This window comes from Condylura cristata, unplaced genomic scaffold (assembly GCF_000260355.1).
Source record: "Condylura cristata isolate star-nosed mole 26May11 unplaced genomic scaffold, ConCri1.0 scaffold00011, whole genome shotgun sequence".
In the NCBI taxonomy this organism is placed as follows: Eukaryota; Metazoa; Chordata; class Mammalia; order Eulipotyphla; family Talpidae; genus Condylura; species Condylura cristata.
In genome coordinates this window covers 50,308,180-50,330,827 of record NW_004567112.1, presented here as the reverse complement: position 1 = coordinate 50,330,827, position 22,648 = coordinate 50,308,180, and the positions used below count along the sequence as shown (strand labels likewise).

At 33.2% G+C, this 22,648-nt stretch overlaps 1 protein-coding gene across 1 annotated transcript in view; it reads right to left on the bottom strand.

The window, feature by feature from the left end:
• Window positions 1–22,648, bottom strand: part of PCDH15 (protocadherin-related 15) — a 565,802-nt gene that overhangs the window by 134,102 nt on the left and 409,052 nt on the right. Inside the window, exons 16-17 of the mRNA XM_004681080.1 lie at window positions 7,773–8,078; window positions 6,889–7,113 (exon numbers count right to left, since the gene is read on the bottom strand). Coding sequence (XP_004681137.1) covers window positions 6,889–7,113; window positions 7,773–8,078 — 531 coding nt within the window. The remainder of the gene's footprint in view (window positions 1–6,888; window positions 7,114–7,772; window positions 8,079–22,648) is intronic.

Here is a 22,648-nt window from a genome sequence, read left to right as displayed (position 1 = left end):
TTCTATTACAATCAAACAGAACTGACTTCTGAGTTGTGAATATGAACAGATGTGCAGATACCATTAAGAAATCAGAGGTCTTGGATTGTAAGCAAAACTGAAAAGAAGTATGACTTTTTTTGGTCTTGATATGTAATATTCACAATTTCTCTGAAACAGGAGTCTTTATACATTACAAATGTGAGCATCTGATCTAGTTAATAACCTAAGAACCACTTGTTCTCTATAATGAGGGTAGTTAGGGTATTGATCTTGAGTTTCTAGACAAGGGGTAAATTATAAGATATTTGCATACATACCCTCTTTTCAAGAGTGACAATTTAATGAGTAGATCTTGTAATTGAAGGAGTAGAAATCTGTACCCTTATATTTTAACTTCTGAGAGCTAGAAAAGTAATCTAAAACTGCAATTTTTCTGCACAAGTCTTTCTAAAGTCATATAAGCTCATTATATTCCTATGAAATTTCTTTTCCTGTCATCACTATACAAATGTTTAAAAGCTTGTTTCAAGGCACACTTGGATAGCTTGATGCTTCAGGGAAAACAAAAATGATAAATGATTTTTCCAGATATGTCAAAAAAGCTGCATTATCACTGCTTTAATTTTTAGTAGGAAATTATTTACCTGACTTTTAAATGGATGCAGACAGGGCATTTGTAGAAGCTGTCCTTACAAACTAGTTAGACACGAATTTAAGACTATGTATATGTAACTGAAGGCCATCAAAAGATTAGCATTCTAAAAGTTTGCTTGCTTTTGACAGGATAAAGAATAGGTCAATATAGTTACTGTAGCTTTATTTCTTTTTATGGCAGATTGTGAACACTTGGGATTACAAACTTTAACTGTAGCTAAAATGGGCCGACAGGGCCTTCGCTGGTGGTGCAACGGTTTAAAGCTCAGCACTGCAAGTGAGGTGCAGATGTATCAGTGAGTTTGATCCCTAGCCCCAGAGGTGATCCACATGGTGCAGCAGACCTCTCCTGACCTGCCCGCTGCTCCTCTCAGCAGTGTAATTTGTCAGTCAGCTTGTTGTGCTCTCCACTCTCTCTCTGGTGAATCCTCTCACCACCCCTGTACCTCTGGCCTGAACCCCAGTTCAGTATGCATAAATAAATAAATATTTAAACATAAATAAGTAAAATTGGCAGCCAGTTATTCACTGTTCTTGTACAAAGCATTTTCAGATTAAAAAAAAAATATCAAAATGCACTACCAACAAGCACAATCAATAGTTCTTTACATTTATGCTCTAAGGATGACTGAATGACTGAAGAAAAATGTTCATAAATCTGATTCTGTACAAATGCGCAATTATGTTAGAAATTAGTATATGCTCTACTCTATAAAAACAAGTCCTTTTTTACTTTCCACTATTCCACTAGAGGGTGGTATTGGCAAAAAATAATCTCATTCTTCTTTTATCCTTTTTTTTTTAAAGATTTATTTATGGGTACAGAACTGGGGTACAGATCAGAGGTACAGGGGATAAGAGGACTCACCAAAGATAGAGTGGGTGAGCAGAACAGGTAGATTTACTGAAATACACTGCTGAGGGAGCAATATGTGGGTCAGGAGAGGTCTGCCACGCCATGTGGTTCACCTCCCTGGCCAGGGATCGAACTCTTGCTGCAGTGGCCTTGGTTGCTTCATAGTGCTGCACTTTAACCCACTGCACCACAAGAGAGGGCCATTATCCTCTTTTTAACAAATTTATCATTAAGATCCCTAGTGGTTTGTTTTCATCTACTATTACTTCTGTTACTCTTACAAAGATTAGCTTTAATATTTTAAAATATTATTCTTAATGCTGCCATAGTACACAAGTATAACCCAATCAAGCTCTTCTTAAATATATATATATATATATATATATATATGTTGTACTGGAAAACTTAACATTTGTTACCATGAATCAAGCAAATAAACTGCATTTGACAGAACAGTTACCTTGGAAAAAGAAAATATGATTTTAATTTATTTTCTAATTGTAATCTAAAATAATTATAGAAACCATTTCTACTTTGGTATACCAGAGTAGATTTGAGAAACTTTTTATAATTATATTTTTCAATAACAATAATTTTACTTATATTTTTGGTCCCCATATACATGTTTCATGGTAGCAACAATTATTTACAGCACAGTATATGATTCAGAGATGTAAATTAATATCTGTTTAGATGTCTACTACAACATCAAGTTACCCATAGAATTCTATCAGGAAAACAGGATCTTACTAGTGTGATTACAAATTAACGGTACCTTCTTCAAAAAAAAGTAAAGGAAAGGGGATAATAACAAATTGCAAACAAATGAGACTACATCAAACTAAAGAGGTACACCACAAAAGAAATTTGAATCAAAACAAAATGATATCCTATTGGAGAAAATTTATTTTCATTTATGTATCTAACAAAGGGTTAATTAATATACAAAGTATACAGCAAGAACTCATAAAACTCAAAAATAAGAAAAACAGATAAAATTACTGAACAGTGGATCTGAATATACATTCTTCAAAGAAGATATACAGATTCTGGTTAATAGGCATGTGAAAAGATGCTCATTATCATCACATATATGAGAGAAATAAAAACAATTAGATATCAACTCAGATCTGTGAGAATGGCTGTTATCTAAAGAAAATAAAACAAGTGTTGGAGTGGATATGAAGAGAAAAGAACCTTATATACTGTTAGTAGAAATGTTAATTTGATATAGTGATGATGGGAAGGGGTATAAATATTCTTCCAAAAATTAAAATTAGAAATTCTAAGTGAACCAGTTATCACATTTCACAAATATAAAACCACTAATTTGAAACAAAATGTGCACTTCATGTTTATTTTGGCACTATTTTCAGCAGTCAAGAACTATAAACAACATTAAGTGCCCAGTGACAAGTAAATGGAAAAAGAGGATGCATTATATATACAAAATGGACTACTACTCAGTTATAAAAAGATGAAATCCTGCCATTTGCAATGCTGTGGTTGGACCTAGAGGGTACTGTGATTAGTGAAATAAGCCAGATGGAGAAAGAAAAAAAAATAAAACAAAGCAAAATACTATATGAATTTACTCATATGTGCATATATGTTGTATATAAAAATACAAGTAAGACAAAAAATAAACTTATGAACTGAAAGATCTAGTACCAAAAGGGAAAGGGAAATGTAAAATGGGTAAAAGGGACAACATCATGGCGAAATATAGAATGGGATCTTACTGGTGAACTTAATGTAGTATATACACCTTGATTCTCAGTGATGCACACCTAAACTTATATAATGCTATAATGCAATGCCACTTCAATCTAAAAAATAAGGTTTTCTGGAATCATGGGGGAAAAACTGTTCTGGACAAGAATGTTTCCTGAATAGAAGGTGATAATTGGTTATACTCTAATAACTTAAAAAAAAAAAGATGAAATATAGTGAATTCTAGGCTGGCATGCGCCAGTGAGGAATGACTTCAGTTACTAGTACCTCTACATTAAACACTTTCATGTAGAGATGCTGACTGTCTACTCTCTAAAATCCCTTAATGTTTATTGAGCTGACATCCCTTTTCTTGGCAGACCATACAGTTGATGTATTCCCTGTTAACAGTTCTGTTCTCTATTACAAGACATCCTTTATTTGTTCCCCCAGTTGCTGATTTTCATAATAATTCACTTCTGTTCTTTATTCTCCCTTAGTTTCTGCTATTCTTCTCTTGGCACCCTGCAGACAGGACCATATTCAACCAAACAAATCTTTTTCAGTTTTGGCATAGGACACTATTAAATTGAAATCATAGTTGTCTTAACCCCTTAAGAAATATAACTGATACTATAATCTTCACTGTCTGACTAAATTCGTAATTGTTTAGTTTGTCTTTAGTTTGTTTTGATTTTGGTGCTATTCTGAATTCTTGGGGGGGGTACTAAATCCCTGATGTGAATATAATCAGTTATGTTTTGACACAAATACCAATGAGTCTCAGTATCATATTGAGGCGGTGTCTCAAAGAAAAAAATGTAACGTGTAATAAATTATGATCAGTCTCTTAGACTATTGGTCGAAGTGTTGAAACCATCTTTAATTCAATCTCCTCCCATCAGAGTAAAGGGTGGAAAGAAGCTATAAATCTTGAAATGTCAATCCAGAGCTTCTAATTTGAGTGACTAGCTCAAAACCAGGACTCTATCAATGCTGTCACCATTGTGATACACAAGTGACGTATCACCATCCATCATGTGTCCATGGTTTGGCAAAGCCTCCTTGGTTTAGTGTAGGGTGAGGTGACCTTGTTTCTGCCTAGAAAAGGCATCTTATTTTCTACATTCTGTGGGTGTAGGAGAAGTTCCTTTTAGTCTGCAGAGAGAAAACCCTCTGAATGATGTAAATGCTAGCTCTAGATTCTCTATTTCCAACAATGCTGGCCCTTGTGGATTGTCCTCACTTCTGATACTTCCACCTATCCCTCCCTATTTTCATTTCCTACCATCAAGAACATGTAAACATATGCAGAATGAATCTTGGCATTTCCTTTTCTATGCAGTCATTCTCTTTAAAATTACAATCAATAAAATGAATTAAGTCATCTGTCTACCCTAGGCAGGTTCTTTACATTTTACTGCTGTTCAGTATTGCCTATCATTTTCTAGTTCACCTTTTCTGATGTATATTCGTTTTTGGCTTTTAATAGAAAACATATCCTTTGCTTTTATATATGTTCCACTTTATATATTATAACTTAATTTGCAAGGGCAGGTTTTCTGTGAATTTTATATCTTAACTGTTTGAAACTATAAGCTTAGATTCCTGCGTGTTTTTTTTTTTTAATTAAGGTAAGACTGGTTCATAATACCTACAGGATTCAGAAATATAGGAACTTATTTCAGACATATGTTATCACATTGTGCTCATCCCCAAGGGACCCACAGTTCTCCAACTCTTTGCACTGTAACCTCTCCCACCATAGCTCTCCAGTTGCCCCCTTCTCCATCTACCTTATTTTTAGAGTGTCTTTTGTTTCGTTTTGTTTGACTTTTTGCTAGTCTCACAAACTCAATTTGTCTATATACTCAATAAACATAGTATGAAAAAGGACTTTTCTATGAATGTTCTACAAAGTCTTTGCAACAAAAATACTTAGCATTTTGTGTCATCATAACTGTTTTTGTTTTTGATACTTGACAAATCCACTGTTTAGGTGTTTATGATAAAATCATACTTTTCCTATTATGGAAATATTTTCCTTCCAATTATTACTTGAATTTTCAGATTTTCAGTCCAATTTTAAATGGTTGAGGGATTATATATTAAGCACTTGAGTGGTATTTTGTTGCTCTTTTCCAAATTTCTTATGTTTCTGCATATTTCACAGAGAGATTATCAAAATACGTTTATGTGGACTGTTTTGGGTAGAAATATCTCTTAGCAAATACCATATAATTATGTTATCAGCAAAGCAGCTTGTTTATATTTCAAGTAAAATAACAGAAAAATTAGCAAGATTAGGAAAGATTGCCATCTTTAGAGAAATGAAAATTGTACTCTATTCTTCCCTTCAAAACAAACAACCAAGCTATTTTTATTTTTTCCAAGCTATTTTTATGGGACCTTCTAATAACAACAGTATTAAAAAACAAAAACAAAACAAACAAACAAACAAAAAAACTAATGCATTTGGAGAAATAGTTTGCAAATTTTATTCTTTAACTTTGAAAAAAATAGTAGTCATAGTGAAAATATATAGATTGATTAAGCTTCATTTTAAAAGTATAATAAGGTAGAAATAATTTTGTATTAGCTAGGAAATTTAAAAAATGAAGTGGCTTGACTTCTCTCAATAAAACAACTGGAATAACAAAAATTAGATAAAAACTTACTGATTCCTGGGAGAGGAATGAGCTCACCTGGAACAAGTCCTTCTCAAGTGTTGATGTAGAAACCATGAGTAATAGCTTTTTATCAAAATTAAAGGTGTTCAAGGATAATGGAATATATATTTTTAGGGAAATACATTCCAGGTAGAAAATGGAAGATGTATATTTAGCATATATCTTGTTTGTTTAGGTGGTATGTTGGGCTCAAACTTGACTGCAATACCTTCTTTCATAAAAGCTATCCAAACCAAGAGGCCAAGGGGGAAAAATAGCAATATAAAACACAACAAAACAACAAGAGAAATATATTACTTTGAAAAAGAGCAGAATAATCTGCAAATTTTAGAATGCATCTCAGGTAACCATAGATATAACATTTGAAAACTGATTTATCTTTCCTCATGTCTCCTTTTAAAGGCAATGTGACTTAAATATTACTAGAAACTTTAAGAAGTTGGAGATGGCATGGTCTTAGAGGCAGGCATTTGATACAGGGTATTACAATGAACAAGACAACCAATTCAGAAGTTTAAGAGTTTCCAAGGGCCGAATTTAACCCCAATTCCCTCTTATTCCAAAGCTTATTTTATTCTAGAATCCTGAGATATAAACTAATTAGTTCTAGAATGTTAGAATTCTATTCCAAAAAAATGTATATACTGAAAAGTATGATTGAAGTTATGATTTGTGTATTGTAGATTCTGGATTACACTATAGTCTAGAGAAATTATGAATTGCTTGAAGTCACAGAGCTAATGACAGACTAAGACACCCATAATTATAGAACTCTATTCAGTGCTCTTCAAAACATACCTTTTTAGTTGAACAATAGTTATTTCTCAATTTTTCTTAAATACATTACATTAACAAAAATCTACACTTGCCGTCAGGTACCAATGTGATATTATGCATCACTGTCTGTAAATTACAGGCTTAATATTAAAAAAAGGTAGAAACGTCATATATATAGTGCAAAGTAGGTGGCCAAAAGTAATCTATATTCCTTACCTTTACTATTACTGTGACAGTAGCAATACCAGGTGGCATTGTTCCATAAATATCAAAGGCCTCCACTAGAAAAGTGATAGTTGCTTCCTGATGTGGAAATGACTCATAATCTAAACTCCTTAAAAGGGAGAGCTCTCCTGTAAAGGGATGTAGTGCAAAAATGTGCTTTACTTCTGGACTTCTTATCCGATAAGACACATTTGCTCCAAGGTCAACATCTTTGGCCTGTAACAAGTTAAGCAGGACAATGGTTATATCAATGGTGTTATTAGCAAAATAGCAGAACCCAAAATTGATGTAAATAATGTGCTTGTGCATAGGGTACCACAACATTAAAAATAGCCAAAATACATGATTCAGAATAAAGTACTTTTGTTATTGAAAGGATGATAGTTCTATATTGAAGATATATAGAATATGGGTGAAGCAATATTTCATTTCTGTAAAATACAAGGAAAATCTATACATGTGTGTGGGTATACACATTTTCATAAATGCATTATATCCTTGTATATGCATATGCACATACATATTTATTTGATACAAGTGTGAGCACAAGGATAAATTTTATAGAATGCACATTAAAATTTGAGTACTTTGAAGATAGCAGACAAGAGTTTAACATAGTCTTCACAATTATTTTGTCAATTGTGTTACTTAATACATATTACTTTATTAAGTTAAAAATCTACTTAAAAGCTATTTAATTTCTACAAATGCATATTTTAATACATTATTTTTTCCACATCCCTAAAGTATGGCTGTCAGATAACATACAATATATAACTGGATGCGTATATATATTTTTTGATAAATCTGTTGAAATAACATTAATGGTGAATTTTATAATGCAGAATTCATTACACTAATGTTCATCCACATACCTCTATTTGAAGGAAGGTGGTCCCAGCTGGCAGATTCTCTTCAACAACAACAGTATATGTTGAATTGGTAAACACCGGACTATTGTCATCAATATCTAAAACCTTTATGGCAAGAGTTAGCGTTGAATGACGAGGGTGTACTGCTCCATCAGTTGCCACAACAACAAGTTCATAGTAGTCCTTGACTTCTCTGTTAAGTTTCACTGCAGTGTAAATACTCCCATTGGATGTGATGCGAAAAAGATTATTGAAGTTACCCAAACTGTAGTGCACTTGGCCATTTATTCCAGCATCAGGGTCTGTTGCCTAAATGAAGTTAAAAACAAAGGCATTCACTAGTATATTTTGTTTTATTGCTGATAAATGTTAGAAAGGGATAATGAGTAAGTCATAATATATTTCTAACCAAATAGCTTTTTCTCTAAGAAGAAAATTAAAAAGATAATGACATTGTAATTCAAATACTAAAACATGAAATACACTCTATATTATTCATTGAAATTGAATATAACATAAATATCATTGGCACTGATACCATCAACAATCACAGTATTATAAGACAGAAAATTAATTTCAAAGATACTGAATTTTCCTTATAATTTAATATGTTATAAATTCTAAAAGAACAGTTTTAAATTGATTTAACATAATAAACTAAGTGATAATGTAAGAATCTATATTGTTTTCTACTTTTATACTTTTGTTTTTATATTTATATATGCTCAAGCACTATGTAACCTCATTTCATCTACACAGTATTCTTGTGAGTAAATAGCATTAGTGCTATTTTCTAAATTAGAAAATTATGGCTATGAAATTTAATAGTGTTGCTTAGGTTTATATAAGAAATTAGTGTATTAGTACTCCAGTTCATAGAAACTGACTCTCATAAAAAACTACTTAATACGTATATGTGGAATTAACAAATGTTAGAATAATGAATGCATAGAACTGAGATTTGAAACAAAATCTGATCCAAAATCCAATGAGTATAAAAATGTAGTAATATTACTAAGCACCAGCAATGGTTCTCTTTTAATAGTAGAATACAAATCTCCAATTGATAAATGAAGATTGTTGATGATAGAGTAAGTGCATATTAATTGAAAATTTTGTCATATACTCACTTTGATTTGAATGATTAAATTGTCAATGAATAATTTTCTAATTGTAATTTATGAGGACATCATATAAAAGCATATCGATTGTGATATAAATTATGACCTCTCCCTATCAAATCATTAATTTTGTGTTTAAACAGCTCTATGATTTTGTTCCTCAAAGAAGATGAAATAAATTTTAGGAAGCCTTACATATGATATGATCATGCCCTAAAGTGTTGCTAAAGGAAGGAATGAAACAAGACAGATATTTGGACATAATATTCACTTAATATCCACAAAGCCTAGAATATGATGTATTTAATAAAACATCTGAGACAGCTTCAGGAAAACTGGTGAAGCAGTCAGAGTAGGACTGCTGATTCCTTGAGTGTTGATTGCGACAATAAAGCCCAAGATGTGAAAGTAACTTTTGTAACTGTGCTCTTCTGGTTATCAGAGTGCCTGACATACTAGCAGGGTTATTCTTCAAGCATAAATGTCCCTGCGAGGTCTTTACCTCTTGAGGCTTAAACCTGAGAAAACCTGGAAGAAGAATTTCAGGTTGTCTGCTTGGAGAAGAAACATACTACAAAAGAACTGAAGATTCCACATAAGCAAATTTTTTTCTACTCTTATGTGTTGCTTAGACATTTCCTTATAAATTATTTACAATGAGTCAAGATGGTCATCTTAGTGGAAAAAAAAATAATAAGAGGTCCATACCTCAACTCCTTTATTTTTTGGGCTGAAATCACTGATTAAGTAAATAAAAATATAACACAATAATATAAAATACTTCAGTTCATAACACCAACACTCCTGAAAATTTCAGTGACTTTTTCAGTGACTTTCAATGGGAGTTCTTAAGACCACAAGGTCTGTCACATACCTAACCATTCATTTCATCATTCCTGCTCAATGTTTTTTTGTTCAACTAAAGTGAGATTTATGATAGGACGATTCAAAGCAACTAATGAAATTGTGTGTATATGCCCATATGGATATGCATGCATGGAGGGGGCATGGATGTATATGTTGTATTCTGTTTATGTCCAGCTGCTTTACTTTATATAGCCAATAGAAAACTTCATATATCTGTAGTGATTTTCTATTGTTGCCATAGAAAATCACCACAAATTTAACACATGGAATCCTTTATTATTAATATTTTAAAGCTGTGTAGATGAGAAATTAATTTCTGGAGACTATCAGGGAAGATCCATCTTGCTTATCTGAGTTACTGGCACTAAACATCTTCCTGAGGCTGTAAGATTTAGGTTCCCACTTCCTTATTAGTTGTCTTATGAGAACCATCCCCAGCTGCTAGAATCCACCCATGTTCCTTTAACCAATGCATAATTGTTATATCTTCAAAGCCAGAAATCTTAAGCTGAGTCTCTCATACTTTTTGACTCTACTCTCTTTTATCTATCTTACCTCTCTAACTTATTCCTTTCCTGCTCTCTTCTATTTTGAAGGGTTCCAATGTCTGCATTTGGTCCACCTGAACAATACAGAATAATCTTGCCATTTTAAGGTTCTTGTTCTTAATCATGTCAATGCAGTTCTTTTTGTCATTTAAGGTAACACAGGGAGGCAACATATGGGAGTAGCATGTCATTTAAGGTAAGGTATGTACATGTATGGAGCATGCTTCTAGGACCATTATCCTATTTAAATGCCATCAGAATCTTTAGAAAGTGTCCTTAGTTGAAATCTTGATTACATCTGTCTTCCCCAATGCAGTAAATGGTCCTTCCTTAAACCCAACATGCAAGCAAAAAAGAACATATTTCTGATCTCTCTTAGTCAATTATTCATTCAATAATTTGAAAAGAAAATGTAATTCTCACTGTGTATGAGGCTCAGCTCCAAGTTGTGAAATACTAAGATATGTTAGTAACAAGGAACATGCTTCTTCAGAGTAAAACCACCTATCACTAAAATAAAAGCCATTCTACTGAGGAGAAAATATTTTGACACACAAAATATCTGACGTGGGGCTAGCATAAAAAATCTAAAAAGGACTCACAAACAAAAAGAGAGTGAAGAAATTAATCAAAAAAATGTACAGAGTTGTTAATAGGCCCAATTACAAAGAAGTCATACATGTTGCCAACAGGCCCCTGAACAAATACTTATTGCTTATCATCAGGGAAAGGCAAACCAAAGCCAAAATGAGTTACCAAATCACATCTAAGAGAATGTTCCTTATGAAAAAGTAAGAAATTATAGGTTTTGGCAATGATATGGCAATGTGTCTGGTTCAACCCCTTTTAAAACCAGTATTGAGAGTTATCCAAAAATATTAAACCATATAGTAAAGCAATTCCACTTCTACATATCTACTCTCAGAATGCAAAAACACTAGTTCAAATAGTTACATGCTCTCCTATGCATATTGTAGTATCATTTGCAATGGTCAAGACCATGGGTGTTTTGGTGATGGGTATGGTGATGCAACATCTGAAGGGTAAGATCCTGTACTTCTAAGTTATAGACAACCTTGTAAACCAATGCTATCTCAGTAAATGAATTATTGCATTTTTGTATTGAATCACAAAAGTTTATAATATGCGGCATGAGTTAGCAGCATTAGGTCACAGACGGAAGAGTGTCTCCAATCTTACAATTAAAAAAATATATACATGGTGGTACTTTTTCATGACCTGAACTAGGTATGACAGCATTTAAATATCTTTTAACTTTTAATAACTTGTAGAATATCTAAGGCTGGTTAAGGAGGTTAAGGTGGTGAATGACCTTTATGTTAAAAAAAAAAAAGATTGCTACATTGCAAAAGTTTTGATTAGTTTCAGTGTTTGTAACATGTAGTTTTTAATGTCACCAAAGGTAGTCTCTCTAGATCTCAGATATTTCAACAATATAAAAATGATGTGAAATAGAGTAGTCACTTTAATTCCTTACCACTATACACATTAGAGGTGAAATTTGCAAATATAGAACAGATCCTTGATTGTAACATTAATAAAAACAAAGTTATGATTTAAGTCTCACTGCAATACCATCAATATTTTGTTTAATAAAAGATACAGTATCTTAAATGGATGGACATTAACTTTGATATAGTCTAATAGGTAATATTAGAACACCACAAATGTAGTACCTACATTGATAACATATGACTTTGGAACATTACAAATTTAATTTTAACTAGCCACATTTGCAGATTATTAGGGGATTGTTAAAAGACTTGCTCTAAGAAGAAATCGTGATTTCAGAACAAATTCCTTTTGTTTGGACGAATCACTTGAATCATGTCATTATTTCCCACATTTCTGCATTAACCATCTCTTCCTTTGGGATCCTCCCAAAGTACATCAGCTCAGAAAATGTAACATTGTATGCTCCTCCTTAGGGTGATTGAAGGAGAAGTTCCTCCTTCATGCTTCATTTTTCCAAATAAAAGAATATTTTGGCATGCAACTGTTCTGGTTCTGCTTCCTTGTTTACTAGTAAGTGCTGAATTGCCTCCTTTAAGATCTCTTTACAAGCCATCTCATGGTGTACTTTTTAGCTATATAAGCTCTTCTTCGATGTGTAATATTTATAATTATTGACTTGTCCACATGGGAAGAGTTGTATAGGGGGGTTTAATTGTGTGATGCAGTATTAACTAATGATTTGCCTCTCAACTTAACCTCATTTCTTCTAATATTTGTTTTTGTTACCTACCAGAATCTTGGGTCTATCTCTGAATTGGTTTTGAGCTTAGGCAAGGAATGCTAGACATTAGTAATGACTAGTCTCAAATTTTGGGGGTGTTTAGAGCACTGTTTCCAATCAAATACATCTTTTTTTTTTATTGTGTTTGTTTAGGATACTCACTAATATTTTGAGGTCATTACACATAGTTGTAAATTTTTGAGAAATGCCAGGATCAAGCCCTCCTTTTAACAGTATGTCCAGATGTTTCTGATACAGCATTACACTTTATACTTTTATGATTCATAATTTGAAAACAACTATCTTAACTTCATAGGACCAAAAATGCCTATATTCAATCATGCATATAATTACCCCTCAATAACAGGTGTCTATAATAAAATGATAACTTGTAGTAAAAAAGATAATCAGAAAAATGCATGCTTTCAGTATGGGCAATATGGAATTAAAAAAAAATGGTTCAAATGTATACAAAATGGTATAGTGAGGGAATTAAATATTGGGTTTTAGTCAATATTTTGACTAACCCCTTGTTATACTTCATGCAATGCAAGTTAATGTCACTTAAAATGTTAGTACAATTTCCAAATTAAAAACAATGAGGGGATTTAGAGAGAGAAGAGGACTTTGATGTTCATATAAACAAAGCCAGGCAGTTGAAATTTAAGAAAATTTAAAATATTGCGTTCTTTCACAATTTAAGTAGCATTAACATTTTAATGAACAAGGTGAAGTTTTCAAGTTGTTATTGTATAAACTAGGTCTCAAAATCCTGAGTAAAATAATATAACCCTTATTATGTGTTAATTAAATTAAGAAAACGTCTAAATCCTTAAGCATGACTTAATTCCAACCTATCTTTTAACATATAATTACTATTCCCTCTCCTATATAAACTAACTGATAAAGTCTAATCACTTTTCTACATTTCCCTATGACTCAGCATCAACTTTGACATTTTTCTCAAAAATTGCCATGGACAATTTCTTATTTACCTTTGTTCCAGTCATTATCTATTCTTCCAATCTCAACTCCACTTCTTCTAGGAAAAATTCTGGTATTTGAAGTTCAGTTAGTTAGAATTTTCTCCTTGATAAATGCTTACTTGTACTAATTTCATTTTATATACTTTTCCCATAAATATTAAGTCCTTTCAGAATAGGATCATATTGTATAACTCCTGTGAATATTAAATATTGCAAGTAACAGCAATATTTATTTCACAGTGTGATGAACATACCTTCTGCATGAGGATTTAAAATAAATGCTAGAGCACCCTTGTGATTACATGTTCATTAATTTAAGTCACTTTAAGTCAGGGTTAATATCAAAGTATAAATACACATGCGCATTTTGTCTGATACACTACAACCTTAACCACTGAATGTCTAGTTCCATGAAAAGTGTTATGTACCGTGTACATGGAATAAAATGATGTAACAAGCACATGAAAATATACTCAATTTTTAAGGTAGCTCAAATACATATCCAAAAGAGACAAATGTTTATAGAATGCATGACCATTTCCTTCCGTTTCTAGCTCTAAATTAATTAACAAAAAAATGTAAGATCATATGTTAAGTGATATAGGCTGGCTAAGCAAAGTAGTTGCACTTTTATTATTAGAGATGAGCATGTATATGTTAGACAAGATAACTAAACATAAAATTCCTTATTATCAGCAGTACTGTTAATATGTTTGCATTGATGTTTAATATCTACTCAAGGAACTTTGGTGTGTGATGCTATAAAGAAACCATTTATCTTCTAGAAATCAATTAAAATTTAATTAAAATTGTTAATAAGAAAAATCACACATTTCTTTTCCTTGTACTACATCAAAGCAATAAACAGTAATAGCTGCAACTTTATAATCATCTGTCTATGGTTAACACTTTTTATAATATACACCTTTGGGGTCTGATTTGTGGCTACTTATTGGTGAATTCATATTCCTGGAAAATTAGCTGTTAGTTTATGGTCAAACAAAGCTTTCTCCAGAAAAAAATACAAAACAGAAACTGAATATTTGCTAGAAAAATTTCCTAGGTTTCTAGAAATATTTAATCATTAAATTCAAGGTTGTAGAATACTTGAGACAGCCATACAATTACTTGAGGAATAAACCCAAATGATATACAACTGCATACACAGAAAAATATGTAATATCTGTCGAGCCATTAATTTATAACATACAACATGAAAAGGAAGCAGAGTAAAATATTTTCTTGCAAATTTGTTAATTTTCTCTCCCCCCTTACCATTTTACAGTAGACTAAGATACAGTATTTCACTTCAAAATAGGTTGAATCCCATTATTAGTATTTCTACACAATGGGGCTACCAATTCCATAGAGATCTAAAAGCATGCCTGTGTGGGTGGAATTTATTTGGACAACACACCTGATATTTGCACCCTTCCCATTGAGAAGTGTTGGGGTAGATTACTTGAACTGTTTTTGTGTGTGTTCAAATTACAACTTAAATCTATCTTATAGATATGCCCAAGTAGTATTAGTTGCTTGGACAGTAAAATTATTTTTGTTTATTCTCAAAGATTGTAAGTGCATGTAAACAACTTAGGGGACAGAAAGAAAATAGCTATTAGAAAGGTGTGAACTACTATGTAGCATCTAATTAGCCCAGTGTGAAGCTAAGAAAGAGCTTAGCTCACTTTTTGTTTGTCCTTTATATTAATTTGAGAGGCTATGTACTGTTTTCTCATCTTGAAGTAAAAACAACTGAAATTGAGCAGACAGGTCAGAGGGAGACACTGGGCCCTGAATCTTTAATGACATGATTAATGAAAATACAATTTTTTAATCTACTCACTTGAAAAAGAGGTATACAATAGTTGTCTATTTTATTTAAAGCCACTATTTCAAGATGCTGATTATTAGTGTAAAAGGAAGTAAGCAATTAATGACTTAAGATTCTGGGAATTTTGTTTTTTCTCTCCTCACACAGAAGCCTCATATTCATTATAGAAAAATGGCAAGTGGGGCCCTCCCTGGTGGCGCAGCGGGTTGGGGCACAGCACAAAGAAGCTTAAGCCACTTCTGCATGAGTTCCATCCCCGCCTGCCTCAGAGGTGACCACATGGTGTGGCAGACCTCTCCTGACCCGCCCACTGCTCCTCTCAGCAGTGTACTTCATCGATCTGCCTGTTCTGTGCCCCACTCTGTCTCTGGTGAATCCTCTCACCCACCGCATCTATGGACTGTACCCAGTTCTGTACGAATAAATAAATACATCTTAAAAAAAAATGGCAAGTAACTTATTGGCTTGAGTTAACAGTTATTTTCAAGTTCAAATACTATAACTTTTCAACTATTAGAATTTTGAAGTATCCACTTCTAATTCTAATGAAAACTCATCTATAAAAACTAGTGTTTTTTTTTTTGAAGGCTTAAAGTCTAACTCATGGAGCTTAAAGTCTAACAACTGAGTGAAGACACAAGGTCTCCTCCTTTTTCTCTCAGCTAAATTATAGCATAATAAAGCCAATGATGTCTGAAGGTGAAAGGGAGAATTCACAGCACTGTGAGAAGCTGCCATAGGAGGATGGCCCAGCTCGGCTGCCAGCATGGCTGCTCACTGTGACCATCTACCAGATGTAAGTGTCTGACTGCCAAGCACAAGCCACCAGAAGTGATAGCAGGCCACTCTTGGCCTTAAACAGGAGGCAAGGTCCCAGCTATCAACACCAGGAACTGGACCTCCAGCCACTAGTCATGAGACACCAGCAATTTACAGCTGTCAGGCACCAATTGCAGGAGTCTAGCTGCCAGCCATGGCAACCAACAGAGGGCCTGGTCACCAATAGATGTGGCTCTTGGAGCATCCTCTCAGCCACCATACCTCTGGCCGGTACCCCAGTTCTGTACGTATAAAAAAGTAAATATTTAAAAAAAAAAAAAGTAAGAAGAGGCAGAGAGAAAAAATGGGAATAGTGGTCTGGAATATAGGACACTGGTGGCAGGATTGACAATCCAGCCAGAGCACCTGGGGAAGGGAAAATGGGAGAGTTTAAAGCACACACTTTACAAGGGGAGGATCGCACTTGTGAGGAGTGAGGTGCTGCTGCACACCACTGGGTCCCCTGGACTTAACAACAGATCAGGCACTCCGATATGCACTCTACCTTTCCACCTTCTGGAACTGGAGCTTACTTTGTAAATTACACTGACAACATGAACTGTGTCAGAAGGCTACCGGGGTTGACATACACATGCGCCAGTACCACCTAAACTTATCTACATTAATGTCTGGGCCCTCCTAAGCCCCTCACCAGTTTAAGACTCAATAACTACAAAACAGTTAAAAAACATGCAAAAGAGGCTCTCCCTGGTGGCGCAGTGGGTTAAAGCACTGCACTAAGAAGCTTAAGCCACTTCCACATGAGTTCGATCCCCGCCTGCCCCTGAGGTTGATCCACACACATGGCATGGCAGACCTCTCCTGACCCGCCCGCTGCTCCCCTCAGCAGTGTACTTCGTTGATCTGCCTGTTGTGTTCCCCACTCTGTCCCTGGCGAATCCTCTCACCCTCTGCATGTCTGGCCTGTACACCAGTTATGTATAAATAAAGTCATTTAAAAAAAATGCAAAAGAGAGTGAAGGCCAAAATAAAGAAAATCAAACACATATGCAGCACTACCTATGGAAAAGTAATATATTTTCAGTTCTTAATCTACTATTAAATACATGAAAACATAACAAAAATATGGAGAACCAAATGAACAAAGATATACATACAACATGGGAATAAAAGATCTCAAGAGAATATAGGATAACAAGGTAAGAAAATTCTCCAGAATCCAAACATAAAATGATAGAAAACTTTAACATCCTATAAGACATTATTTAGAAATGTTAAAATAAATTTAAAAAGACAGAAGAAAATTTAGAAACTCGAAGCATTCCAAGAGATCTCAGAGAGGCATAAATCTAATAAGAGAGGCATAAATCTAATCAAAGAGATCTAAAAACTTTCAATAAAACAAATTATTGGGCTAAGATATAAAATCAATGCATAGAAGCTATAACTTGACACCATAAATAAGAAAATGGCAGAATTTAAGGAATTAAAGAACCTAATAATGACAAAAATAACTCTAGAGAAATCTACAGAAATGGAATAGATTAAATGGAAGAATGAATCAGTGTCTTCAAATATATTAAGTACACAAGTGAATAAGAAATAAATAAGATATAAAAGAAAAAAAATGAAGAGACAATGCAGTTTAAAAACTTCCCAACAACTTTAATGAGGCCAACATAAAAATGGATATTCCAGAAATAGAAACAAGAGAAAGGGGAATAGAGACTGTATTGAAGAACACAGGAACTCTTCCTTACTTAGAGAGGATATTAAATATGTGTATTTATAAAGGTAAACAAACACCAGTCTACCTCTATGTAAAGAGATCTACATCAAGACACATAGCAAGGAAAATAGCAAGAGTCAAAACAAAGAGTACTGAAGATAGTGAGGGAGAAAGAGTAAATAACCTATAAAGTTGTTCCAATCAGGCTTACATATGACTTCCCTGACAAAATTCTGTAGACAGAGAAGTCATAAATTGATATATTCATTATTTATATGTAAAAAATAAAAACTGCAAACTAAGAATATCATAACCTAAAGGACTCTCTTTTATATATAGGGGCAAAATAAACATCTTTCTAGACAAACAAGAGCTGAAGAAATTTGCAAACACTAGAATCCCCTAAGAAACGGTGAAAGGAATAGTAACAATATTAAAGTGAATAAATCAAAGTGATGAAAAGACAAAAGAAATACACAATGATAATAGCAAATCTTCGTAGATCAATTATCACTCTAAAAGTTAACTGAAAGAACTCACTAATCAAAAGATTCAGAGTCACTGTTAAGATAAGATAAAGCTCAACTTTTTATTGCTTCCAGGAGACTTCTCTGAGCTCTAAATATAAAAAAAAGGCTCAAAATGAATGGTTATCAGTATGGTACACATCAAAAATCCAAATAAGCACAAATGATACAAAGGAAAGCGGGCACAGCTATACCTATGTCAGATAAAATAAACTTCCAGCTAAAATGTAACTATAGACAGGGATTTACATGATATAATATGGGCTTAATAATTATCAGTGAGATATAAAACACATCGATATATATATGTGTGTGTGTGTACCAAACAAAGTAGTAACAAAATATATGTCAACTTTGTTGAAAGGCTTATTTTTAATTATTTATGAATAAAAAATAGGGGTATAGGCCAGAGGTGTCAGGGAGTGAGAGGAGTTACCACAGACAGAGTGGGGAGCACAATAGGTAAATCCACTGAGATACACTGGTGAGGGAGCAGTGGTCCAGGCAGGAGGTGTCTGCCATGTCACGTGGGTAAACTCCTGACTAGGGATCAAATTCAAGCCACAGTGGTTGTTGATAGCACCAAGATATAATCCCTGCACCACCAGGGAGGTCTTATATAACACAAGTATTAACAAACCTAACACAGTCGCTGACTACAATACAATAGTAATAGGACATCAGTACTCCATTTAAATCAATGGACAGATCAACCAGACAGGGCATCAACAAGGACATAATAGCATTAAATGACAAATTAGACCAGAGGGATCCACTAAACATTTATAAGGCCTGTGGCCTCCAAATACTAATCAAAGAGAGTGCGTGGAATATTTTTCAGTATAATGACTTACTAGTTGACTAAACAAGAGTCAATAAACTCATGAATAATGAAATTATAGCAAGTATCTTCTTTGATTACAAAGGCATTGACATTAGAAATCAACTAAAAAAGGTCAGAAAAACTTCTAATATGTGACAACTGAATAATACATTACTGAATTTTTGTTTGGTTTAGGAACAAATCAAAGAATAAATTAAAAGGGAGACAAATGAAAAGGAAGACATGACTTATCAGGGACTCTAATAATAACAAAACAATTCTAAGAGGGAAATAAATAGCAATATAACACATTAAAAATCCAGAAAAAATTGAAAAAAACTTAACTTCACACCTTAAGAAATTAAGATAAAAAGAACAAATTCAACCAACATTCAGTAGAAAGAAGGGAATAATAACAATTAAGTGTGCAAATAGATGGCATCAGTTCATCTTTTTTTTGATTACTGAGTAGTATTCCCTTGTGCATATATACCATATCTTTTTGATCTACTTATTTCTTCTGGACACCTGACTCATTTCTACAGTGTATCTATAGAAATTAGAACAGTGTATCTATAGAAATTAGAACTGCAAAGGGAGTGAAAATTTCCTTTCAAATTACTGCAAAATCTAGCAATTTTTAGAAATGCTCACTTTTCATATTTGGGGTATCACCAATTGAAAAAAATGTGTATTTTATATTCCTTTACCTGACAAATTCACTTCAAGAAGGGTAACAAAATTAATTGGAAGGACTATCTTATTTTTTAATATGCTCCCATCAACTGCAATTATAATCAGAAATAAACAGTTCGGACATAGAACACAGAACTAGCTCTTGAATAAGAAATTTTGGATTCAAATTCTGCTTCATTTTTTCCTTTTCCAGCTGACTTCCTCTCAATGCACTTTCATAGAACATTCCTATGTGCCACACTGATTGTGTAGTTCAAAGGCAACTATTTTAGAATGATTACCCAAGAGAGGCTTATTTCAAGGTACTTGGATTTCCAATTTTGGTTTAAAATGGTACTATAGCTCAGCTTATTACAAGACATATGCAAAGGCATTTTAAAGTAAAAGTAATAAAAGGCAAAAACGTTTGTCAACAATTTTAACTTTTCTGGTTAATTGAGTGAATATGATGTGAATAGGATGAGTTTAAAAATGGAGGAAAACTTTTTATCATTGTAAGTATATTCTTATTGAGAAGAACGTTTAGTATCAATTGGTCAGTCAGAAATTTTCCTTGAGAATAGTGGTATTGAGTCTATAAAATTATGTTGAGGCTTAGGAACAGTCTAATTGATACAATTTGGTGATCTAAAATAACTAGAGCCCAGAATAAATAAACAGATAAAAATTGTAAATTAAAATATTAAAATCATATACAGAAGATACTAAGATAATAAAGCTCTATAATCTGTCTCCTAAAAATATCTGCAGATAATAAAAAATGCTATTGATTTATTTCAAACTTAATGTAGAAAAATCTAAATGGTCACTGCGGCTAGCCTCCAACATGACTAGTCTGAACCACTTTGATTTGGATTGCCCAGAGGAGGAACTACTCTTGCTGCCTTCATAGACACTGACTGTGTTTGACAAAAATCTGTCTGTGCAAATTTGGATGAATATGATACTAAGAAGTCATAAAATCATTAGAGAAACTGTAGGCTCAGAGGAACTCCTCATAAAATTGTGCAGACAGAAGGAATAAGACAGTAGAAAAAGGATACAATTCTAATGTATATCCACATCATGAATTATGACACACAGGGGATATTTCCTGCCCTAAGTTTCAGAATCTCATCCTTGCAATTTATCATAAACTAAATAGTATGAATCCAAGCCAAATAAATATGCTTGATTTATTTTGTATTTTGAACTCAGGCTAAAACAAATATATATGTACACACACATCATCGTTTTCCCATCTTTGATTCTTGTGACTTGAGGACAAAACAACAAACTGCTATGTAAAGATCACTTTTAGAAATTGGTCTCCATAAAAAGCAGATAATAAGACAAATATTAGTTGCAAGTGGTATACTGAATTAAACCTTTGGCATCAATGCATGTGGGAAGCAGACTAAGAAATAAGAGTTTAATTTAAGAGAAATCTAACTATGTGGGGTCAACAATATTTTAAGCAACTATAGAAGTGGATCAAAAATTGTACATCAGAATTATTTTAAGTTGGTTCGAAGTGGTCTGAGGATTTGCACTCAAGCATCAGATAGAACGTGGGACACATGGAAAAAGTTGTAACGTTGGGAAAGGCACTTCTCTGAGGTTGTGGTAATCTCTGAAGTTGTTGACAATTGAAGAATATATGCCTATCCATACCTAGGAAGTACAACTTTATGTCCTTCCAATGAAGGGGGCCTGGGGTGACATATCAAAGTTTCCATCATAAGTATGCATTATGTTTGTATCAAATGGTGTGTTCACTTATCTAATGTTTCACATTTCACTGGTCTGTGAGGTCCAGAAAACCAGTCTGTTCCAATACTGAGTCCAGTGCTCCATTCATAATAAACACTTTCATTTTAAGCATAGATAAATGAAAAATTAAAAGATTAAGCAATCCAACTAAAAGTAAAAAAACAATTATCAATGCAATTTATATTAGTAGAGAAACAAGTTGACAAAATGCTACCAACCTCTTCTTTGTAACTGAAGATCAAATTACTTAAAGGAGGCAGAACAAGGTATTATTTGCTCTACAATCAGAAACAATAAGAAATATTTCTTCATATTTGTTGAGAAACACTATTTGATTATGAAATTATTGCTGCTGATAGATTTTTGTTATAGCAAAGTAAAAGAATTCTGAACAATTAACCTGACCTTTGCTTTTTATTCCCAGTTCTTTCATAGTTACCACTCATTTATTACATCTATCTGGGATGCCATGCCAGCACAATGGGTCTCGGACAAATAGGTCTAAGAGTGTTTTATAAAGCATGTCCCAATTACAAATCATTGTTTATAAATAAGGTGGATTTTGAAAGGCAACCCTTAATCTAATGTAAGGGCTGTTAAAATGCTTTTTGCTCTTTCAGAATTGTTATTTTTTTTTACATTTTTTGTAACATATATTAAACAAGTAGTATTTGCCAGATGTCATGGCTTTATATAACTATGAAATGTATAATTTCATCTAGTATTTCAAATACCTAGATATATGAAAGTATAAAAGCCCTAATATAGCTTACTTTAATATTCTTAAAGGTACCAAAAATACTTGTATAATAATGAAGTTAAAAATACAAAAACTGGCCCTCCCTGGTGGCGCAGCGGGTTAAAACACTGCACTAAGAAGCTTGAGCCACTTCCGCATGAGTTCGATTCCCGCTTGCCCCGGAGGTGACCACATGGTGTGGCAGACTTCTCCTGGCCTG